Source organism: Remersonia thermophila, chromosome 3 (genome assembly GCF_042764415.1).
Source record: "Remersonia thermophila strain ATCC 22073 chromosome 3, whole genome shotgun sequence".
NCBI classification, from domain to species: Eukaryota; Fungi; Ascomycota; class Sordariomycetes; order Sordariales; family Chaetomiaceae; genus Remersonia; species Remersonia thermophila.
Window position 1 is genome coordinate 1,261,159 of NC_092219.1, and position 19,807 is coordinate 1,280,965.

General features: G+C 63.9%; 6 protein-coding genes across 6 annotated transcripts; 3 read left to right on the forward strand and 3 right to left on the reverse strand.

Moving 5' to 3' along the window:
- Nucleotides 1-274: 274 nt before the first annotated feature.
- Nucleotides 275-2,416, forward strand: VTJ83DRAFT_3171 (uncharacterized protein; the record flags this gene model as incomplete). The annotated part of the gene is made up of 2 exons (XM_071009520.1): nucleotides 275-2,077; nucleotides 2,159-2,416. 2 exons carry the CDS (start codon nucleotides 275-277, stop codon nucleotides 2,414-2,416), a joined length of 2,061 nt encoding a protein of 686 aa, XP_070867049.1.
- A 1,389-nt stretch (nucleotides 2,417-3,805) lies between these two features.
- VTJ83DRAFT_3172 (uncharacterized protein) lies at nucleotides 3,806-5,749 on the forward strand (the record flags this gene model as incomplete). Its single annotated transcript, XM_071009521.1, has 3 exons — nucleotides 3,806-4,067; nucleotides 4,166-5,496; nucleotides 5,606-5,749. The coding sequence occupies 3 exons, from the start codon at nucleotides 3,806-3,808 to the stop codon at nucleotides 5,747-5,749; spliced, it is 1,737 nt and encodes a 578-aa protein (XP_070867050.1).
- Nucleotides 5,750-6,721: 972 nt separating this feature from the next.
- On the reverse strand, nucleotides 6,722-8,258 carry VTJ83DRAFT_3173 (uncharacterized protein; the record flags this gene model as incomplete). Its single annotated transcript, XM_071009522.1, has 2 exons — nucleotides 6,722-7,389; nucleotides 7,457-8,258. The coding sequence occupies 2 exons, from the start codon at nucleotides 8,256-8,258 to the stop codon at nucleotides 6,722-6,724; spliced, it is 1,470 nt and encodes a 489-aa protein (XP_070867051.1).
- Nucleotides 8,259-8,774: 516 nt separating this feature from the next.
- Nucleotides 8,775-10,687, forward strand: VTJ83DRAFT_3174 (uncharacterized protein; the record flags this gene model as incomplete). Its single annotated transcript, XM_071009523.1, has 2 exons — nucleotides 8,775-8,931; nucleotides 8,997-10,687. The coding sequence occupies 2 exons, from the start codon at nucleotides 8,775-8,777 to the stop codon at nucleotides 10,685-10,687; spliced, it is 1,848 nt and encodes a 615-aa protein (XP_070867052.1).
- An 843-nt stretch (nucleotides 10,688-11,530) lies between these two features.
- VTJ83DRAFT_3175 (uncharacterized protein) lies at nucleotides 11,531-13,804 on the reverse strand (the record flags this gene model as incomplete). Its single annotated transcript, XM_071009524.1, has 1 exon — nucleotides 11,531-13,804. One exon carries the CDS (start codon nucleotides 13,802-13,804, stop codon nucleotides 11,531-11,533), a length of 2,274 nt encoding a protein of 757 aa, XP_070867053.1.
- A 1,708-nt stretch (nucleotides 13,805-15,512) lies between these two features.
- On the reverse strand, nucleotides 15,513-19,750 carry VTJ83DRAFT_3176 (uncharacterized protein; the record flags this gene model as incomplete). Its single annotated transcript, XM_071009525.1, has 2 exons — nucleotides 15,513-16,547; nucleotides 16,619-19,750. 2 exons carry the CDS (start codon nucleotides 19,748-19,750, stop codon nucleotides 15,513-15,515), a joined length of 4,167 nt encoding a protein of 1,388 aa, XP_070867054.1.
- Nucleotides 19,751-19,807: the final 57 nt, after the last annotated feature.

Consider the following 19,807-nt stretch of genomic DNA (forward strand, 5'->3'; position numbering starts at 1 on the left):
GTTTCTCATCGGTACCCCAACCAACGCGACGTCCCCGTTGGTCGCCCGTGAAGCCACCTCCGATCGAGCCTCGCCCGAATTTGCCCCCTTCCCCCCCCTCCCCTTCCCCCTTCCTCCCTCCGGAGCTCACAAGTGTATCATCGGCCCGAGACCGACATCACCGATCCAATCTTCACACTCGCCGGCTTAGTCCTGTGCCGACTGCTCTGCGTGCCCCTCGCTGCTTTGATCTCTGTCGATCCCTGGCCTTCGACCCCCGTGCGACCCAGTCGCGATGAACCAAGCTCCTCCCGGCCAGGTCCTGGCGGGCCAGGCGAACAATGCTCAAAAGATCCAGGCCAAGGACCAGCCGCAGGTGCCCCATTTCTTCAAGCCCGAGGAAATGCGGAACATGTTCTTCCTGACGGAAGAGGAGCGCACCAAATACGAGAAGGGTCTCAGCCAGCTGTGGAAGCTGCATGACAGCGCCGCTCCCGGCTCCCTCGAGCAGATCGAGACGAAGAAGAAGCTCATCGAGTTTGGAAAGATCCTCACTGCAAAGATTCATCAGCGGCAGCAACAGCAGGGTCAGGGTCAGGGTCAGGCTGCCCAACCCGCCGTCGCTGGGAACGCGAGCAATGTGCCCCGGCCGGCCGCCGGCCCTGCGCCAGCCGGGCAGGCGAGGCCCCTTCCCGCTCACATTATCAACCACGTCAATACGGTTCAGTTCCAGGTGCCGGCCGACCTGAACGTCCCGGACAAGGCGAAGTGGCTCGAAGACCTCAAGTCGAGATACGCCAAGGCACTGTTTTCCATCGAGCAGAATAGGAACCTGGCCAAGATGATTGAAAAGGCGCTTGAGAACCAAGCCCTTACCCCTGAGCAGAGGAAACAGCACGAGGACCGCAAGGCGCAGGCCGTCAAGAATTACAACGAAGCTGCCAGGTTTGCAAACAATGTCCGGCAGCAGTACATCGTCGGGGGCGGCGGCCAGCGGGTGTCACAAGATGCAGCGGCCGGCGAGAACGCCGCGACGCAGGCGAGCCCGCAGCTTGCGCAAGGTGCGGCTCAGCCCCCGAACCAGGCCGCGAGCCACGCGGGAGCTCCTATGGCCTCTCCGGCGAACCCAATGCAGAGCAGCGCCGCGGCCGTCAATGCCGCCTTTGAAGCTGCCAGGCAACAACAGCTGGCGGCCGGTCGTATGTCGGGCGCGGTAAATGCGCTCTCCGCACAGAACGGGCCGCCATCGTTGCCCCAAGCGCAGCCTGCCCAGACACAAGCCCCGGCGACACCAGCACAGGCGCAGCCCTCGCCGGTAACGCAAGCCCCGGCGCAACCGATCGCCGCGCAACCCCAGCCGCAACAGCCGCAGAAGCCCATCCAACAGCCCGTCGCGCCTCTCAAGCTTGAGCCCGCAATGCAAGCCGTACCGTCGCCCATCAATACTGCCGTCGCGTCGGCCGCCGCTGCCGGTGTGCCGTCGGCCGGCACCCCGACGCAGAATTCGGCGCGCATCCAGACCCCGCAGTCGGCCACCCCGACGATTGCCAATTCCAACGTCCGGCCCCTCTCCCACGCCGACGCCGTCACCAAGGCATCGCAATCCGTCCCTGGCGTGACCGCGGCGACCGCCCAAGTCGGCGGCACACCGGGTCTCGCGCCCGGCGTCGGCGTTCCGGGAGGTCAACAGATGCCGCAGGCGCACTACCAGCAGCAGCAGCAGCAGCAGCATCAGCAGCAGCAGCAACAGGGCCATCCTCATGTTCACCCGCAGCAAGGCGGCCATCCGACGGCGACGGCCCTGCATTCCAAGCTGCCGATCCCAAAGACCCTTCACGAAAAGGCCATCCAGATGCCGACCCCCGTGCCCAACATTGGCGGCATCGGCGCCACCGGCCGACCCACCTTTACGGGCGGCAGCGGCACCGCCGGCGGCGTGCTCAATCAGCCCGTTCTTGCCAAGACGCCCGCCTACCAGCTCGAGGGCGAGGGGGAGCGCGTGCTCAACAAGAAGAAGCTCGACGAGCTGGTCCGCCAGGTCTGCGGCGGCACGGCGGAGGGACAGGAGGGTAACTTGTTGACGCCCGAGGTTGAGGAGGTGAGTGTGTCCGCTCTTGCTTCGTCCCGCATCGCTTGCCCAGGTCGTCCTGCTAACGCAGTTCCGTCTTTGCCTGTCTAGGCCGTCCTCAACATGGCCGACACCTTCATCGACACGGTCATCGCGCAGGCCTGCCGCAACGCCAAGGAGCGCGGCTCCAAGGTGCTCGAGATCCGCGACATGCAGCTGGTGCTGGAGCGCACCTTCAACATCCGCATTCCGGGCTACTCGAGCGAGGAGCTGCGCACGGTGCGCAAGGTGCAGCCCAACAGCTCGTGGATCAAGAAGATGAGCGCCGTGCAGGCGGCCAAGGTGGTTCCTGGCAAGGGGGATATTTGAGCTTGGTTGTGGGAGGAACCGGGAGAGAGGATTTTTTTTCCCCTCATGGTCTCTGCTAGGTGGATGGTTTCGTTTGCCTTTGCCTCTGTATGCCAACCGGGGCCATTACGAGCGGAAGGGTCGCAGATCATGAGACACGGGAAACCGTGGCTGGCAGGCAAGCCGAAGTATAGCACCGTGGCAAGATGGATTCATGGCTTGGTGTCTTCGGGGGGGAGGATGTCTTTGATTTGGCGTTGGGAAGGGGAATTGGGGGTCTAGCTACCTAGGTGCTCTGGTCGGGTTCTTACAATGGAACAGGAGTTTGGGAGTCTCTCCTCCTCTACGGCAGTTTCGCGGGTGACCATATTATGCGTCTCATAGCTGAGCCTGGGCCTCCAAGCATGGGAACCCCACCCCATCAGGCCGATGATAATCTCCAGCCTTTGTTGCGTTTTGGAAAATGCATATGCCTACTTGTGTACTGTGTATGTTCGGGGCGCCGTAGCGAACAGAGCGGCTTCTTTTTTTGTTACCATGATGCCGCGGTTGCCAGAGGATGAAGAGAGGAGGAGCTGCATCCTAAAGCATGAAAGGTTGCATGGCTCTCGAGAGACGGGATTGTCGTGGCTAAGATGCATACTGTGTACTGCGTACTAGTACTTATCTGCCACGGACCGGGGCTGATTGGGTGATTGGGTTCCGGGTTGTGTGCGAGGCGACTTTTTGAGATTACCCACATCCATGTCCCCTCTGGAAACCCAACAGGCAGCGAATCGACAACGTCACAAGAGCATCTCCCTAGTTCGCCAGCCCAGCCCAACCTGGAAGTGGGGCACTCCCAAGGTCGAGCCGCATCCACACTTACTGAGGTCAGCGCCGCCCAGGCAGTTCCAGGTTGGCGTCCCCGAAATGGGAAGTACCTTGGCAGGGATCTGTACCTTTCCCTCTGCGGCGCCTCCGCGTATTTCCAAAGTACCACTGCCCGCCGAGATACTTCCGAGTTACCCTGGCTTACCAAACCCCCCCCCCCCCCCCAACCCAGCGCACCCGCGGGCGTGTCACGTTTGGCGGCTGCTGCCAACCTGGGTTGAAGGGGAACCCGCCCCAATCTCCAATGTCCTCGAGCATCCGACCCTCCATTCCTGCATCACCAAACCACCACAACCAACCTCGATCCGCGTCGGCGATATTGAATCCGCCCGTCTGCAACGCGCCGCCTCCGTGCCCCCAGTCATTTTAGGTCTCGGCCGCTTTGAGCCCCGGCGTTTCCGACAAACAAAACCCCCGGGCACCGTAGGTCGTCGTCTGACCTGGTACCTTGATCCATCCAACCACCCCAGCCCACCTGCGCGACCGCGGGCACTCATCGATCCATCGTCGCCGCGCAAGCCAGCAACGAGCCTCGACATGCCCGGAAAAACGCCCGATAAGGAGCCCGTCGAGAACGGCGGCTACCGGGGAGGGAAGGACATTGCGGACAAGGACCTCAAGACCAAGGGCAAGAAGGCGAGCAAGAAGGACGACGACGACGAGATGACCGTGGTTGTCCCGCCCTCCAAGACGCAGAAGCCGTCATCCGCGCCCCCGCCCAACGATCCCGAGGGCGATGTCGCCATGGATGACACCGAGGGCGAGCCGAAAGCGGACCCCGTGGCCCAGACCATCAACGGTACGTCACGGACGCTCATGACTGGTCGTAGCTCTGCCGCGATGGCGATGCCACGGAGAGAAGGCTGATGGTTGGTGGCCCCGGCTCCACGGATGCAGATATCAAGAGCGATTTTGCCCACCTCGACCGTGCCGTTGCGCTCTTCGACGCGAGGTTCACGCTGCGCGCCCTCCGCTCCATCTCGTCCATCCGGAAACGGCTCACGCCCGACATCCTCGCCCAGGTCATCGCCGAGACGTACGCGCCGGCGTCGGCCGGCGCCCCCTTCGCCAAGCAGATGCTGCAGGCCATCGGCCGCCCCGACGTGTCGCTCGGCCGCCAGCTCGGACAGGAGATGGACATCGACAGCGAGCCCAAGGCCGCCGGAGGAAAGACGGGGGCCAAGAAGGAGGCCAAGGAGGCCATCCCCGAGGTGGACGTCTTCCTCGGGATCCTGACGCAGGTTCTCCTGCACGACGCCAAGCAGGTGCGCCGGGGCTTCGACTTCTCGCAGCTCCTGGTGGAGCGGATCCGGTCCCTCAACCGCCGCACCCTCGACAGCCTCGCCGCCAAGGTCTACTTTTACTACTCGCTGTTCGCCGAGCAGACGGCGCCCCTGCCTCCGTCGCCGCAGTCGCCCGCGGTGTCGATCCGCCCCACGCTCCTGGCGGCGCTCCGGACCGCCGTGCTGCGCAAGGACGTCGACACGCAGGCCGCCGTCATCGTCCTCCTCCTCCGCAGCTACCTCTCCACGTCGCACATCTCGCAGGCCGACCTGCTGGTTTCGCACACGCAGTTCCCCGAAAACGCCGCCAACAACCAGGTCGCCCGCTTCCTCTACTACCTCGGCCGCACCCGGGCCATCCAGCTGCGGTACACCGAGGCGCACGAGCACCTGACGGCCGCCACGCGCAAGGCCCCCTCGAGCGCGTGCGCCCTCGGCTTCAGCCAGACGGCCACCAAGCTTCTCCTGGTCGTGGAGCTGCTGATGGGCGACATTCCCGACCGCGCCACGTTCCGGCAGCCCACCATGGAGACGGCGCTGCGCCCTTACTTCCTGCTGGTGCAGGCCGTGCGCGTCGGCAACCTCGAGGATTTCGAGACCATCATTGCCGACCACGCCGACACGTTCCGCCGCGACGGCACCTACACGTTGATTCTGCGCCTGCGCCAGAACGTCATCAAGACGGGCATCCGCATGATGAGCCTGAGCTACAGCCGCATCTCGCTGCGGGATATCTGCATCCGTCTGCACCTCGGCTCCGAGGAGACGGCCGAGTACATCGTGGCCAAGGCCATTCGTGATGGCGTCATCGAGGCCACGCTCGACCGCGAGAAGGGCTTCATGAAGAGCAAGGAGGTGGGCGATGTGTACGCCACCCGCGAGCCGGGCGAGGCGTTTCATGACCGTATCCGGGCTTGCTTGGCGCTGCATGATGAGAGTGTCAAGGTATGATCTTTTTTTTTTTTTTTTGGTCTCTCTCCTTCGTTTTTTTCCTACGCTTCATCTCGAATCATCGCTAACCATGATGCTTTTTTTTTCTCCCTTTCCCTCTCAGGCCATGCGGTTCCCCATGAACCAGCACCGCCTGGAGCTCAAGAACGCCCAAGAGGCGCGCGAGCGCGAGCGTGAGATGGCCAAGGAGATCCAGGAGGGCGAGCTGGACGAGGACGATCTGGGCGGTGACTTTGATGCCATGTAATTATTCTCACGCTCTTGCTATTCCATCTGCCTTTCACGCCTCACCCAGCACCAACGGCCCCCGTCTGCGTGTCTACCCTGCACTTGGACTCTCAATCGTCGTGAACCGGGCCCTGCAACATCGGTCGATATGCATGGATGGGATTGTCTCTTGGTCGGCGTCCTCTCCTTCTAGCGTATGGCCGAGGGAGGGGGCGAAGACGGAGGACGCGGAAGAGAGTAGAAAGGAAAGAGAGGGTGATTGCTGACCGGTTCTGGATGGCGGCGACTGGGGCAGAAAGGGGGAGAAGAGCTTCTGTAGATTGGACAGAGGGAGGGGGAAATCAGGGATAGGAGAGGTAGAGATGAGACGTTGAATGGGAAGGGAGAGAGAGCAAGAGAGGAGAAGAGACGATGAGCGACCAGTACATGATAAAGAGCGAGGAGTGGGTGGGGGTGCATGCTGCGAAGGCAATGGGACCATTGGTTTCATGGGCGAGGCGAGCCAGTGAGCCAACTAATTTTCTTTGTCTCTCCTGACGTACACCCCCCCCCCCCCCCCCCTTGCGGGCTGTTGTCTGAATGATGGACAGGCCCTGACTTGCACAGCACAGCGTCGTCACAGGAGGGCGGTTAGCCCGGTAGACGATACAGCATGGACTCGAGCGACAAGCCTCCAACTCTGGTGTGTACGTTGTCTCTAAATTACCCCTACCCCTGTAGGAAGATCAACGCCTGAGGTAAGTAGGTATGCACAAGCCAAGAAATCATGGGCAGAAGAAAAGGTACAAAAGCATGAGAAGCCTTCACCAACCCTCCCTACGCCGGTCCAAATCTCCACTCTATCAGTCCAACGCCAGCCTCTCTACCCGTTCTGCACAAACCGCCCATGTCTAGAAGAAGCCCACCGCCCGTATGCACCCATCCCGTGTCGTCGAACGACCGCCCTTGGCAAGCCTTGCCTGGGATGGTATCCCAAGCACGTTGGCTCCCTCTACCCTCGCGACTCTCTTCGCGCAGGCTCCCTGTGGTGCCACACCCTCCTCTCCCGCTCCCTCCGCTGCAGCACCCTCCTGTCCCGCTCCGACCGTTCCCGTTCCCGTTCCCGTTCCCGTTCCCGTTCCCTCCTCAGCCTTCCCGCGGGGGACCGAACGGGCGACCGCGCATCGTCCTGGCGGCGATGCATGTCGACCTCGGGGAAGCGCACGAGGTGGGGCTCCGGCGGGTACTGCACCTCCCCATCCCACTCCTCGAGGCTCCTCGCGGGGCTGCGCAGCCAGGAGCGCAGCTCGTGCAGGAAGAGGCGCGTGTGGTCCGGGCCGAGGTAGTCGACCAGCCGGGCCTCGGCCGCGCCCGAGGGGTCCTGGAGGTGGACCGTCTTGAGCATCTCGACGACGTACTCGAGGAAGTGCCAGGCGTCGTGGGCGCGCCGGTAGCGCAGCTCCATCTGCTGCTCGCCGGCGCGCGGGGGCACGCGGCGGTGCGGCATGGCCGCGACGTCGCCGGCGGTGCCGTCGTCGAGGTTCAGGTCGCAAAAGAAGGAAAAGACGCGCAGCTCGCGGTGGATCCAGAGGCGGGCGCGGGTGACGAGGGCCGGGCTGGAGGAGAGCTGGGCAGGGCCCGGCAGCTCTCGGTAGCCCGAGATGGGGTTGGTTCCGACGTCTTTGTGGCGCGAGGCGAGGTTAGATGCGGGCGCCCTGCGTGATGGAGATAAGGGGGGTGGGCTTACGCAGAGAGAAGAGGTGACACCGGTAGACGTGCCGGCGTCGCAGGATGGCTTGGAGCTCTGGCCGAGACGGCCGCCACACGTCGGATTCCTGGCGCCACACCCGATTGGCGGGGTTTTGAGGATCAAATGCGTCACCCGTCGCCGGCCCGCGGCTCGGCGGCCGGGAGAGGAGGCTTTGGCGCTGTGACCAGTACACGGCCCAGCGCGGCACGATGCCGAGATCCCGCGATGCGTGCGGCGGCGGCCCGGCCGACGGGGCGGGTGGTGCGCCGGGCCCGGACCGGGGCGCCGGGAAGAACAAGGTGGCGCCGTGGCCTTGGGGGTCGATGTGACGGACCTCCTCGACGCTGGATTTACAGAGCGGACACACGGGGCTCTGCTCCAGCCACGTCTTCAGGCAGGCGTAGTGGAACTGTGCGTGGCGGCAGGGAAACATCTCGCAGGGGCTCAGGCTCGACAGCGGCTCGATGCAGATGGCGCAGCAGTCTGGCTCTGGCTCCGGCGGCTGTTTGCCGTTTACGTCACGGCCGGGGCTTCCACCGCCGCCCGGGGCTCCGGGGGTTCCATGCCTTCCGGCGGCATCGGGACGCCCGGAGGCCCCACCGTGGCCGGTGACATGCGGGCGGTCGGAGGCTCCGTCAGGGCCGGGGGCTCCGCTGCCGGCCGGACCACCGTCCTTGACGAGGGTTCCAGCGCTGGAGTGACTCATGGGCGCCGTCATCCGTCTCGCATCCTCCAGGGTCGCCTGGGGGATCCGAGCTGGGCCCTTTCCGAGGCCGTGCGGCATCTGAGCGGGATCCATGATGGCGATGGTTGGATGAATGAATGGGAGGACTGCGTCATTGAGGCGAGCATTGGAAACGCTGAGGGGATGGGTGCATCGGTGACAGCCGTGAGAAACTGGCGTATCAAGAAGAGAGGACGGCTCATGGGAAGATGAGAGAGAGCTGTGGGATATATACTCGCCCATTTGATGCCGGTATAGGGGGGGGGGAGGCCAAAGCTGGACGACAACGCTCGGTTCTGTTATTACATTACGCAGCGCCGCACGTATCCGCGTACACGTCCAGATGCGTAACATTACCCGTCCTTCCGTACCTGACCCAGAACAAAAGTACCTAGCGTACCGACGTACCGTAACGTACAGAGCCCAGGATGGAGTCCCGGCCGTTTCAACGCGTCTCACCGCGTCGCTGTGTTTAATTGGCGTTTTCTCATTCACGTCTCTTGGGCCCACGGCGGGCGCAGCTCACGCTGGATCCTAAACAACACCACCACCGCCGCACCCACCACTCTCCACTCTCCGCAGCACCGGCTGATGCCGCACAAGACCATGGATGACCAGGCCCGAGCGGCCTATGAAGAGCAATGCCTCCAGCTGCGTGCCCAGCTCAAGAAATGGGAGGGCGAGTGGGCTGCGGCAAACGGGGGCAGCAAGCCCGGCCGCGCCGACATCAAACAGAATCCCGACATCGGCAAGTGTTGACGCTGACACCTCGTTTGCGCTGCAATGCATCCCTGCTAACAGCCCGCCCGCCAGCCCGCAAGTACAAACAATACAACAAGCTCCGGGACATGCTCGCAGGCAAGATCCCGCCCCCGAAGCAGGCTCCCGCCTCTCCCGCCGAAGCCGCCCTCGGATCCCAGCAGCGCAAACGGACCCATTCCGATGACACGGCCGGGCCTCAAACGCCCTCCAAGAAGCTGCGGCCGGCTCAGACACCCCAAAAGACACGCCATGCCCCCCTCGACGTCGCAGCGCCCGCCGCACAAACGCCTTTGCCCGCCCACGCCGCCATGACGCCATCCGCAGGCCGCACGAGCCTCACCCCCGCCGAGGGCTTGCCAACCTCCATCAGCCCAACCCCGCAAAGAGACGGCCGCGTCCTCGGCATCTTCGACCTCCTGGGTCGCACCCCATCGCAACGCGGCACCCCGGCCGCCTCGGCCCTGCCCACGGCCACCCCCAGCAAGCATGGCGCTCATGCGCCACAGCCTCTCCCCGTAGCAACGACCCCATCCACCGCTCGCCTCGTCGAAGCGTCGACTCCTCGCTCCGCCCAACGGCCCGCCAGCCAGCTCCTCTTCAAGGCCTCCACCCCGCGGAAGGCCAAAGACGGCGCCGCCGCAGCAGCCGCCACCCCCTTCAAAACCCCGTCCGCCAACCGCATCTCCAACCCCGCCGCCTCCACCCCCTCAAGCTCCACGCCTTCCTTCCTCCGACGCCGCACCACATTCGGCCGGTCCGCCGCGGGAGGCGGCCTCCTCTCGCGCGTCGACGAGCAGGACGAGAACGACGACGACGCGGAAGCGGAGTGGAAGAAGGTCGGTCCGCTGAAGCTTCCGCGCAGGCTGACCGCGGGTGTCGCCAAGGGGCTGAGCAGCGTGGTTGCGGGGCTGAGGAAGATGGAGGACGAGGCGTTTGCCGAGGACGAGGAGGCGTTGAGGGAGATGGAGATGGACATGGAGATGACGTACACGGAGGGCAGGGGGGTGCCGAACGGGAAGGCGGCCGCAGACGCCGGTGCGCCGGCGGCGAAGGAGGCCGCCGGGAAAGAAGGGCCGGCGGAGCCGCTGGGCCAGGCCGTGTCCAGCGGCGGCGAGCCGGGCGGCATCGACGCGGCGCCGGACAGGCCGGTCGGGCTCCTCTCGGCGTTTGACGACGAAGCGCTTCTCGACAGCCCCGACGAGGGGCAGGGCGAGCAGCGGCCGCTGCGCCAGTTCAAGAAGCGCGGCCAGAAACGCACCACGCGCCTCGTCAAGATGCGGCCGACACGGACCAAGCGGCCCGCCAACGCCGAGAGCCGCGGATCCGGCTGCGACACCGACGAAGACGAGGAGGCGGTCCGCGAGACGCAGCTTGGCGCCTCCAACCCGCCCGGAGGCGCGGCGGGCGACCTGGGTCTCTCCGACAAGGGGTCCGACGCTTCGGATGCCACCGACGGCAGCGACTACGACGGTTCGGATGTCGAGAACGACGGCGGAGAAGAGACCGGCCGGTCCAGACCGAGGAAGACAAAGGAAGCCAAGAAGGAAACGAAAGCCGCATCGGCGACGGCGGTGGCGGCGGCGGCGGCGAAGAAGAAGGCTGGCGAGAGCGAGGGCGTCGTCAAGCGTGCGGTGCGCAAGGTCAAAGCCACGGCCCACGCCAACTTCCGAAGGCTCAAGCTACGGAACTCTGGCGCCAAGGGCGGGCCGGCGCATAACAGTCGGTTCCGGAGGCGGAGGTAGAAAGCGTGCTGTTGGTTGGCTATCTGTGTGTGTGTGTGTGTGTGTGTGTGTGTGTGCGTGCCGAGGCAGAAGTTGACGACCGGCTGGCTGCTTGGAAAAGCACGGTGGTTTCTGCCGAACATCCAACAGGGTTTCTGCAGCATTCGGGGTTGACCGCGACGATCAGCATACCTGTTTGCATTTCTTGGGTTGCTTGCAAGGCGTAGCATCTTGTTCCGGGTAGGTTAGGCATTGCGTGCAGGAGCATTACGGGGGGCGGGCGTGGGCACGGAGGAATCAGAAGGCTATATGGATACGGCGTTGCTTGCAGGGCCTGTGGGATGGTTGGCTGGGCTGGGAGGTGCAAATAGATACTAGGCATATATTTTCAAGAATCTATCATCACTACTATATGCTATTATGTACCTCGCCGGCTACATGTGTCTTGTGGCATCGATGGTTGGTACCTTGATCCAAGCGGGAACGAAAGACATAGATGTATGTTATTACGAAAGGAATCTTGGAAGGACTATCTTATATCTTACCCAAGACGGTGACAAGAAAAGAACAATGTGTACTGCGTACGATGGCAGTGAATGACCTAACCCCCCTAAATACAACCAGCTGGTGTCTCTGACGCCGGCGCCTCTCTGAGAATTATAGGTAACCTAACCTCCCCTTTTCCGCCCCCGCCTTTTTTATGTTTCAAAGCCAAACTTGAACTTTCACGCCTTAATAGTTGCCCATTCTAGGCTAGGGATTATCAATGAGAAAAAGGAAAAAAAAAACACAAAGGAAACACCTCCCTCTACCGAGCTATGCGAAACGACCGGCTCAACCTTGACGAAAGGACTAATACCGCCTTCACTCGAGGCCCTCGAAAAACCTCGGATCGCTCGTCACGTTCGCCGTCACCGTCGCCGTCACCGTCTCCCGCTCCGTCACCGTCACGCTCACGCGCTCCGTCACGGTCGTGGTGAGGATGCTGCTGCTGCTGCTGCTGCTGCTGCCGCTGACGCCGTCGAAGCCGTCCGCCACGCCGTTCGCCAAGCCCGGCGTCGGCACGGCCGCGGCCGAGGTGGTGGTGGTGATCCTGGTGGCCGGATCGATGGGGATGACGACCAGCCTGGCGCTGCTGGAGGAAGCGGCGGTGGTGGCCGGCGGGGCTTCCGCGGTGCCGGGGCTGGTGCCGAAGATCTCGGTTGGGAAGATGAATTGAGGGAGGTCGTCGGTGGTAGCCGTGGTGGCGGTGGTGGGGGTGGTGGTAGTGGTGGTGGGGTCCGAGCTGATGGTGAAGGTGACGGTGGCGATGGCGGTCGTGAGGTCGACGGTGGCGGTGATTTCGACCGGGCCGCTCGGCTCCTCGGAGGCCGTGGTTGCCGTGGCGGTGGAAGAGGAAAGGTCCGAGGTGGGCGTCGGGTCAACCGTCACGGTGGTGGTTGAGGTGCCACTGGAGACGGTGACGGTTTGGGTGAAAGTCTGGTGGGAGGAGGAGGTGGCGGTGGTGTCAAGCTCCAAAGCGGTGCTGGACTCCAAGGAGGAAGCGGTCGCGGTGCCGGTGGTGCCGACCGAAGTCGTCACCGTCAAGAACGAAGTTGGCACCGGTGCCGACGACGATTCGGCGGCCGATGAGGTCGGCAGCAGGGCTTCCGGAACATCGCCCAGAATCCCCTGGGCCACGGAGACGTCCTGGCAGCCGAGGACAGAGCCCGCGGTCGTGTTCATGGGCAGGGCGAAGCAGGCGCTGTTGGGACCGGCGCACTTCTTGATGATGAAAGCTCCATCGTCACCGCAGGTCGCCAGACCTCCGGCAACGCAGGCCACCTGGCCAGGATTGCAGGCGGACTGTTCGGTGAGCGTGGCAAAGAGGGCGTTGTAGCGACGGGCCTCCTCGAGGTTGCTCTGGAACACGTCCGGAGCGACGGTGGCGGTGGCCAAGATGGAGGTTAAGATCGGGGTCGGGACATCAGCGATCGGCGTTCCGGTGACGGGAGGCCGTGTTGAGGCCGAGGACTCGCTGGCGCCGGCGGAGGTGCTGCCACTGGGGGTAGCCGTCTCCAAAGAGGTTGTCTCCGAGAGAGACGACGACGACGACGACGACGACGACGACGAGGAGGTTGAGGAAGCGACTTCGGAAGACGTGGTCTCCGAGAGGGAAGAAGCCAAAGTCGAGGAAGCAACGTCGCTTGAGGGCACCTCGGTAGAGAGTGATGAGCTGGTAGCCCCGGTGGAGGTGGTGATGGTGGTGGCCGAGTCGGTTGTCGTGCTGAACACGGTCGAGGCCTGGTCAGACTCGCTGGAAGAGATGGCCGAGGTTGGCTCGGCCACCGTGCTAGACGTGGTAGTCGAATCCAGGCTAGACTCGCTGCTGGAGGACACGGTGGTGCTTGGCTCGGCCGCCGTGGTGGATGTGGTAGGGACCAGGCTGGACTCGCTACTGGAGGAGAGCGCGGAACTTGGCTCAGACACCGTGCTAGACTCGGTGCTGGAGGCGAGCGTGGAGCTTGGCTCGGCCACCGTGGCGGACGTGGTCGGGGCGAGGCTGGGCTCGCTGCTGGCGGTCGAGGTGGCGGGCTCGGCCTCCGGGGCGGTGGTTGACGTGGAGAGGTCGATGCTCGACTCCGTCTCCGTTGTTGGAGACGCCAACGGAGAGGTGGGGAACGACGGCGTCGGCCCCTCCATCGCAGTCGTTTCGGAGGAAAGGGTGCCGGTAGGAGTGGAAGCCGTTTCGGACTCGCTCGACGTAGAGATGGCTGACGAGATCTCCACGGCAGAAGTGGCACTCTCGACGAGGCTGGAGGACGTAGAGAGCACCGATGTCTCGATGGCCGTCAACAGGGCGGTCGTGGTTGACGACAACGACGATGACGATTCCGAGGAGGATGATGAGAGGAGCTCGGTTGTCTCGGAAAGGCTGGAGGCGGTCGTCGGTGTGGCGGTGCTTTCCTCAGCACCCTCTGTGAAGATCGACGTCTGGGTCGCTGTGGATGACAGCTCGATGCTTGCTGTTGACGAGCCGGTCTCCGGGTGGTCGTCGTGTCTCCTCAGAACTCCCGCTGACCTCCCCCACCGCAGAGGGCCTGCCTCGGCAGCAGAGAGGAGGGAGAGGGAGTAGAGGAGGACTGATGCGGTTCGCATCTTGGCGTTGGCTGTGTGTATAAGTCGTCTCGGGGTGGTGATAGGAAAATGATACAAAAAGACAAAGTCCAGAGAGTTCGCAACAGGACCAGCCAGGGCGGAGGAGGGAGAGGTGTGAGCCGTGTCTTGCTGGGATCCAATCCGAGGTAGGGCAGATACCCGGGACGTGCTCGCAGGATGGGATGGCGTGTTGTATCACAACGATAGACCAGCGTGGTCGTTGAGATGGTGAAGACAAAGGAGAACAGTGCCACTGAAGTCAGGACAGAGGACAACAACGACGGCGACGTCAACAAACATTCATATACACTGATGGAAGGAAACAAACCACTGTCTTCGCCAGGAGGACAGCGAATGAGCAAAACAAACCGCGCAGGTGCCGAGGCTACAGAAAGGAAGAACGACGAGACGAGAGAGACGGACCGCCGCGGCCACGAGGGAGCTCGGCAGAAAAAGACATTGAGGCCGCGGAAGAACAGCATCGGTGACATGCCCCATGCGTAGTTATAGATGGTTCCGCGCCCAATGGAATGAAAGGGCGATCCGGTCCCGACCCTTCTCCCCCATCTCGCTCCCCCCCGTCAAGCGCCCGACACGTCGTGGCAGGTTGAAGGGCCAGCCAGCATTGTCTCAGCAGCTCAGGCTCGCAAAGACGTGACATTGGCCATGGCTCCCCGGACGGCGCCCTCTGCGTCTAAGCCGAAATGAAGCGGCATGGTTCGAGGACGGTGACGACCACGCCCAATCGCCTGGCACCGAGCCAGGGCATGTCTGAGGAGCCGCGCAGTGGCCGGTCGATGCCGGGTTCCTGACGTGTCTGAGAGAAGCGCCGAGGGCGCGGGAAGCATTGGAGAGAAGAGGTTCGCGGCTAACTTGAGGCTGTCAAGGATGTTTTAGCGCGGGGAGTTGCTGGCCAATGGATCCGGCGCCCCGCTCGGAGGTTGTGGCACAGGGGCAGGGGGGGGCTGCACCGTCCACTTACAAGTAACGTTAACTACGCAGTATTATGTGATTACGGTAACTACTGGGTATTACGGTAACTACGAAGTCTACCCAGCATGTCGAGGGACACACGCAAGCATCAGCACACCCACACATCAAGCCTTTGAAAGATATGGCATGGGAAATCCCAGGCACAGACAGAGCCACATCATCCCGTCTTCCCGTCTCCCCATGACAAGAGGCTCGGGAGAGAGGAACGGCACTTCCTTTTTGTTTTTTGCGCCGCCCACGTCACACGGTGGCATCCGACGAGACGTCAGCCGTGTTGCCCGGCCCGTTGCCGTAATTACCGCATCCAGGAGGCTATGGGTGAGGGAGAAAAAACGCCCGTCGGCAGCGGCGTCGTTGTTTCTTGGAGGAGGGATACAACGAACACATCCTGGGATGGGGTGAGTGCCAGTACTCTTCACACACTCATAGCCTGGTGAATTAGAATGCCCATCTGCATTTCATGCGAGCTCCCTGATAGGCAAGGTCGGCAGTCTCTGAGACAGGTAGCTCTGTTGCGTGTTTCCAGTCTCACAGGCTAGAGTGTAATGTAACGCTCAAACACACATGGTTTTTATCCAAGCTTTGTCAAGGTACCAGCCACCTCAGATGTCCGTCTCCCTGACGCTACAAAAAAAAAAAAAAAAAAAAAAAAAAGCTGCCCATGCGTCCGGTAGTAATGCATACGGTACATAGCCAAGTGTGAGATGGGTACCAGCTACCCCAAATCTCCTCCCCAGGGTATATCCGCCCACTCGTTTGCTTCCCAGCCCTGCGGGCTCTCGGGGAATTCCAGCCGAACAACGGTTGGCCTCGACCGCCCCATCTCGGGCTCTTGGCGTCGGAGAATGGCCGGGCCCGGCGACTCCTCTTCGGGATCATCAAGCCGAACAATCGCCGGCCCATCTTGTGCCACGTCCAGGTCTTGTTCATCCTGCCGTGGTTCCGGGGAGAACAGGCCATCATCGTCCTCACCGTCCTCACCCAGGCCCAAGCTGATGACCGTGAACCCACCAAAACCGTTCAGCCCCACGTCCTCCGTCGCGGGGGGAACGACCCCGTCGTCGTCGTCGTCGCCATCGTCGTCGTCGTCGTCCCCATCAAGGCTCGGAATCTCTGTATTGGTCGCCGGCCTCGTCTCCGCGCCCGCGGATCGAGACGTTGACCGCCGCCCTGTGTCTTCTGCCAGCCCATCGGTGCCGTCCAGGCCCACCGCCTCCGCCGCGGGCGTAGCTCGTCCACCGTACGGTTGCTCCACCCTGGCCGCCTTGGCCGGCCTCTCTTCCGCGTCCGCCGATCCCGACATCGGCCTCTTCTTCTTGTTCTTTTTCTTGCCGTCCGCCGCCGCAGACGAGGACGACGACGAGGAGGAGGAGCCCACGCTCCTGCTCCGGCTCGTCCAGCCATCCTCGCCGCGCTCCCCCGTCCCGGCCGCCGCTGCTTTCGCTCTTGCCTCGTCCCGCAGCGACCCCTCCCAGGCCTCCCGAAACTTCAGCCCCAGCGCCAGCGCCATCTGCCTCGCCACGCTGTTGCCCACCAGCCTCCACTGCTGCCGCGGCACCCCCAGCAGGACGTCCTCGTCCGGAAACCCTTGCGCCCTCCTGACCTCCAGCACCGTCAGCGGCCGGTGCTCGTCCCAGTGCAGCCTCGACCCGGCCCGCGCGTCGACGGGGCTCGGCTGCGTCGTGACGGTGTTGTAGACGTCGGTCGGCACCGCGCGCGCCCACCCCTTGGACGTGGGCGCCACGCGCGCCTTGCCGTCGGCGGGAAGAGCGCCCGCTCGGCGGCCGTCATGGGGCGCGGGCCCCGGCCGCGGTGCCAGACCTCGGCGAACGAGAGGCCGTGCGGGCGGGTCGGGATCGCGGCGATCTGCGCGCGCAGCGTCGGCGTGACGCCGGCGGCGAGGCGGTGGTCCGGGAACGCGACGGCCCCCGGCTCGGCCTTGCCGTCGCCGATCGGGGGCAGGTCGGCGGTGGCCTCGGCGGCGCTGACGAACTTGAAGGGCGTCGGCCGGAACGAGCGGCGCACAAAGGGCTCCCCGTTGCACAGGTACCCCAGGCTGCGGTTCCCCGCGACGCGATGGTGGCTGTGCGACGGCGCCGGCGCGTCGGGCATGCGCAGGCCCGGGGCGGCGAACAGGAGGAAGACCCGCTCGCGGCTCTGGGGCGCCCCGTGGGCCCACGCGTCGCCGAAGACGAGCTGGGCCTGGTAGCCCAGGCCGACGAGCGCGCAAAAGAGCTGGCAGAGGATGTCCTCGGAGCTCTTGGCCTGGTTCTGGATGATGCTCGTGACGTTTTCCAGGACGCCGTACTTGGGCCGGTAAAAGTCCACAAACGAGGCAAACGACGCCACGAACGACTGGTTCTTGATCTGCTGCGGCGTCGTCTTGTCGGTCGTGAGCAGCGAGAAGCCCTGGCAGGGGCTCCCGGCCGCGATGAACTCGACGTCGCCGGGCCGAGGAACCTTGTCCGAGAACCGGCCTTGGAGCGCCAGCCGGAGGAGGTCGTCGACCGACCCGAGAAACGGGGCGACGGATTGGCCGTCCGCCGTGTTGGCCATGTACGTATGGATGGCCTCGGCCCAGATATCGTTGGCCCAGCGCATCTCGACGGCGCCTCCGTCCTCGAGACCCCGCCCAAAGTTCCCGCTGCCGCAAAAGAGATCCAGCCCCCGAAGCTTCCGGGACGGCCGGGTCGGATCGAAGCCCTGGCGCAGGGAGGCCGGAAAGTCGCGGGGCCCCGCGAAGGGGACGCACCTTTCGGCGCCGTCCTCCCGAACCTCCAGCCGGTGGGTGATGAAGAAGCAGTTCCCGGTGCCGCGCCTGTCGTACGGCGTAGGGATCGTCTCGCCGGGCAGAAAACACCGCACCGCGCACTTGCCGACGACTCGGTCCGCCTTGATCACGTCGAGGCGGTCCGCATACACCAGCTCGTTGGGGGCCGCCCGCGGCTCGAAGCCGCTCCGCCTCGGCAGATGCCGCACCCGGACGAAGGTGTTTTCGCCTTGCTTGAAGACCTTGACCACCTCGAACGGGTCGGCGTGCTCTTGCGACTTGGACATGGTGGCGAGCACCGCATCCCCGGCCTTGAACCCCAGGCTCGGCCGGGCATGCGAGCACGTCAGGTGGGACTCGCGCAGCGTGATCCACCGCCGGTGCTCCGTGACGTACAGCTGGCGCACGAAAAACTCCCCTTTGCCGCCGCCGGGCCCGCCGAACCAGTCAACGTCGTGGACCCCGAGCACCTCGTGCTCCTTGACCCGCGCGTGGCGTCCGTCCTCGCACGTGCAGTGGTCGGAGAGAAACAGCTCGTTCGGCCAGGGGTACTTCATGACGCAGCATGGCGTTTCGATGGGCCGGTAGAACCAGCGAACGTCGAACGAACGCGACCCGTTCTGGTCGACGTGCACTCTCTGGACGAGGCCGAACCAGCGGCCGTCGTCGGCGGCCGTCTTGTACCGCCACTTGGTGTCGGTCGCGCCGCCGTCGGGAGGGGTCGAGATCACGTGGCCGGCCTGGATGGCGTCGATGGCGCCGAGAGGCATGAAGCACGCCTCGCTCGCGCGGGTCCGCTTGCTTGACGGCCTCCGTTCGGATGGCGGCGATGCGGCGCCGCGCCCCGTTGGTGCCGTCGTGGGCTGGGGATCGTCGCCCGCCGAGGCCCCGACGGCCCCGACGGCCCTCAACATCTTCCCGATCCTCGTGTGACCGAAGCACTGCTTGATGTACGGAGTCACAACCGTCGGCGGCACCTGGGTGTCCCCTTGGACGACCATCGGCAGCGGAGGAGATGGGCTCGCGACCGGCTTGTACCGCGAAAAGTACAAAATCTCTCGAAAGAGCACCAGCCGGCTGCTCTTCTGAAGCCCAAGCACGCCCGTCATCTCCTTCCAGATGAACTCGCGGTTCGCCGCGACCGCCGTGCGAAAGTCGGATCTCGGAAAGGCTCGCCGCCACCTCGTGAACGAAGCCGACTTGCCGTGCCGCTTCGTCAGCCACCGGTCAAAGTGCGACCTGAAGGCGTGGATGTCGACCTGGCGCCCTTGCTCCATCATGGCCGCCGAGTAGTCGACAACGTGTTTCGTCAAGCCGGCAACCCACAGGAACGGGTGATAAAACCGCTCGTACTCGACGCTGGGATGGTTCAGGCGATAGTACACCTCTCTCTGCGAGTTGCGCGCCGAGCGGACCCAAATCTGCCCCCTCGTGGTGTCGTGCTCGGGGCCATAGTTGCCAACGGGCAAATCGACGACCGGGACGCGCTGAACGTAACGCCTGACGTCTCCGACCCTGAGGATGCCGTCGAAAAAAAACTGATCTTGCCCGCTTTTCGTCGCCATGTTTTGAAGGGGCCGCAGCTCGGCGGGGTAGCAGCGCGTGTCGATGTAGAAGCAGAACGAATCGAGCTCAATCTCGGTGAACCCGTCCCGCGGTTCGGCGATGTCCAGCAAGGACGCTAGCGCCTCGCTTTCCTTGACGAGCGGCAGCGGCGGCGCGTATCCGTCAAAGTGCGACCTCGGGTTGACGAGCGTCGACCGGGGCAGCTCGATGCGGACCGTCGGGTTCGGGATGACCTCAAACCCCTTGAACCCGACGGCATTGTCGGCATCGTTGCTCGCGTCGGCGCTTGCTTCTCGGGCGTCATGCGGTCGTGGTGAAAGGCCGGCGATGTCTGGAGCAGGCGTGGCGTGGCCAGGATCTGTATCGGCCGAGGCGATCGTGCCTTCGGGCCCCTCGGCTGGCTCGGCGGCATCCGTCTCCTCCCAGTCGACCGCTGATCCCGTGCTCTCCAGCAGTGGAAACAGATCTGGCTCGGACAGTCGATGCGGGAAATCCGCGGCTTCTACGCTGGGGGGGCCGTCCCTCTTCACCTCGTTCAGCTGCAAGGGAAAGGCGATGTCAGACAGAACGTCACCGAGAAAATCCGGCCCGTCAATGGACCATGTCGGCGGTCCCATCAGCTCCCATGAAATCCAACAGGAGGCGCAACGGGGGAGGGATGCTGCGTTTCACTT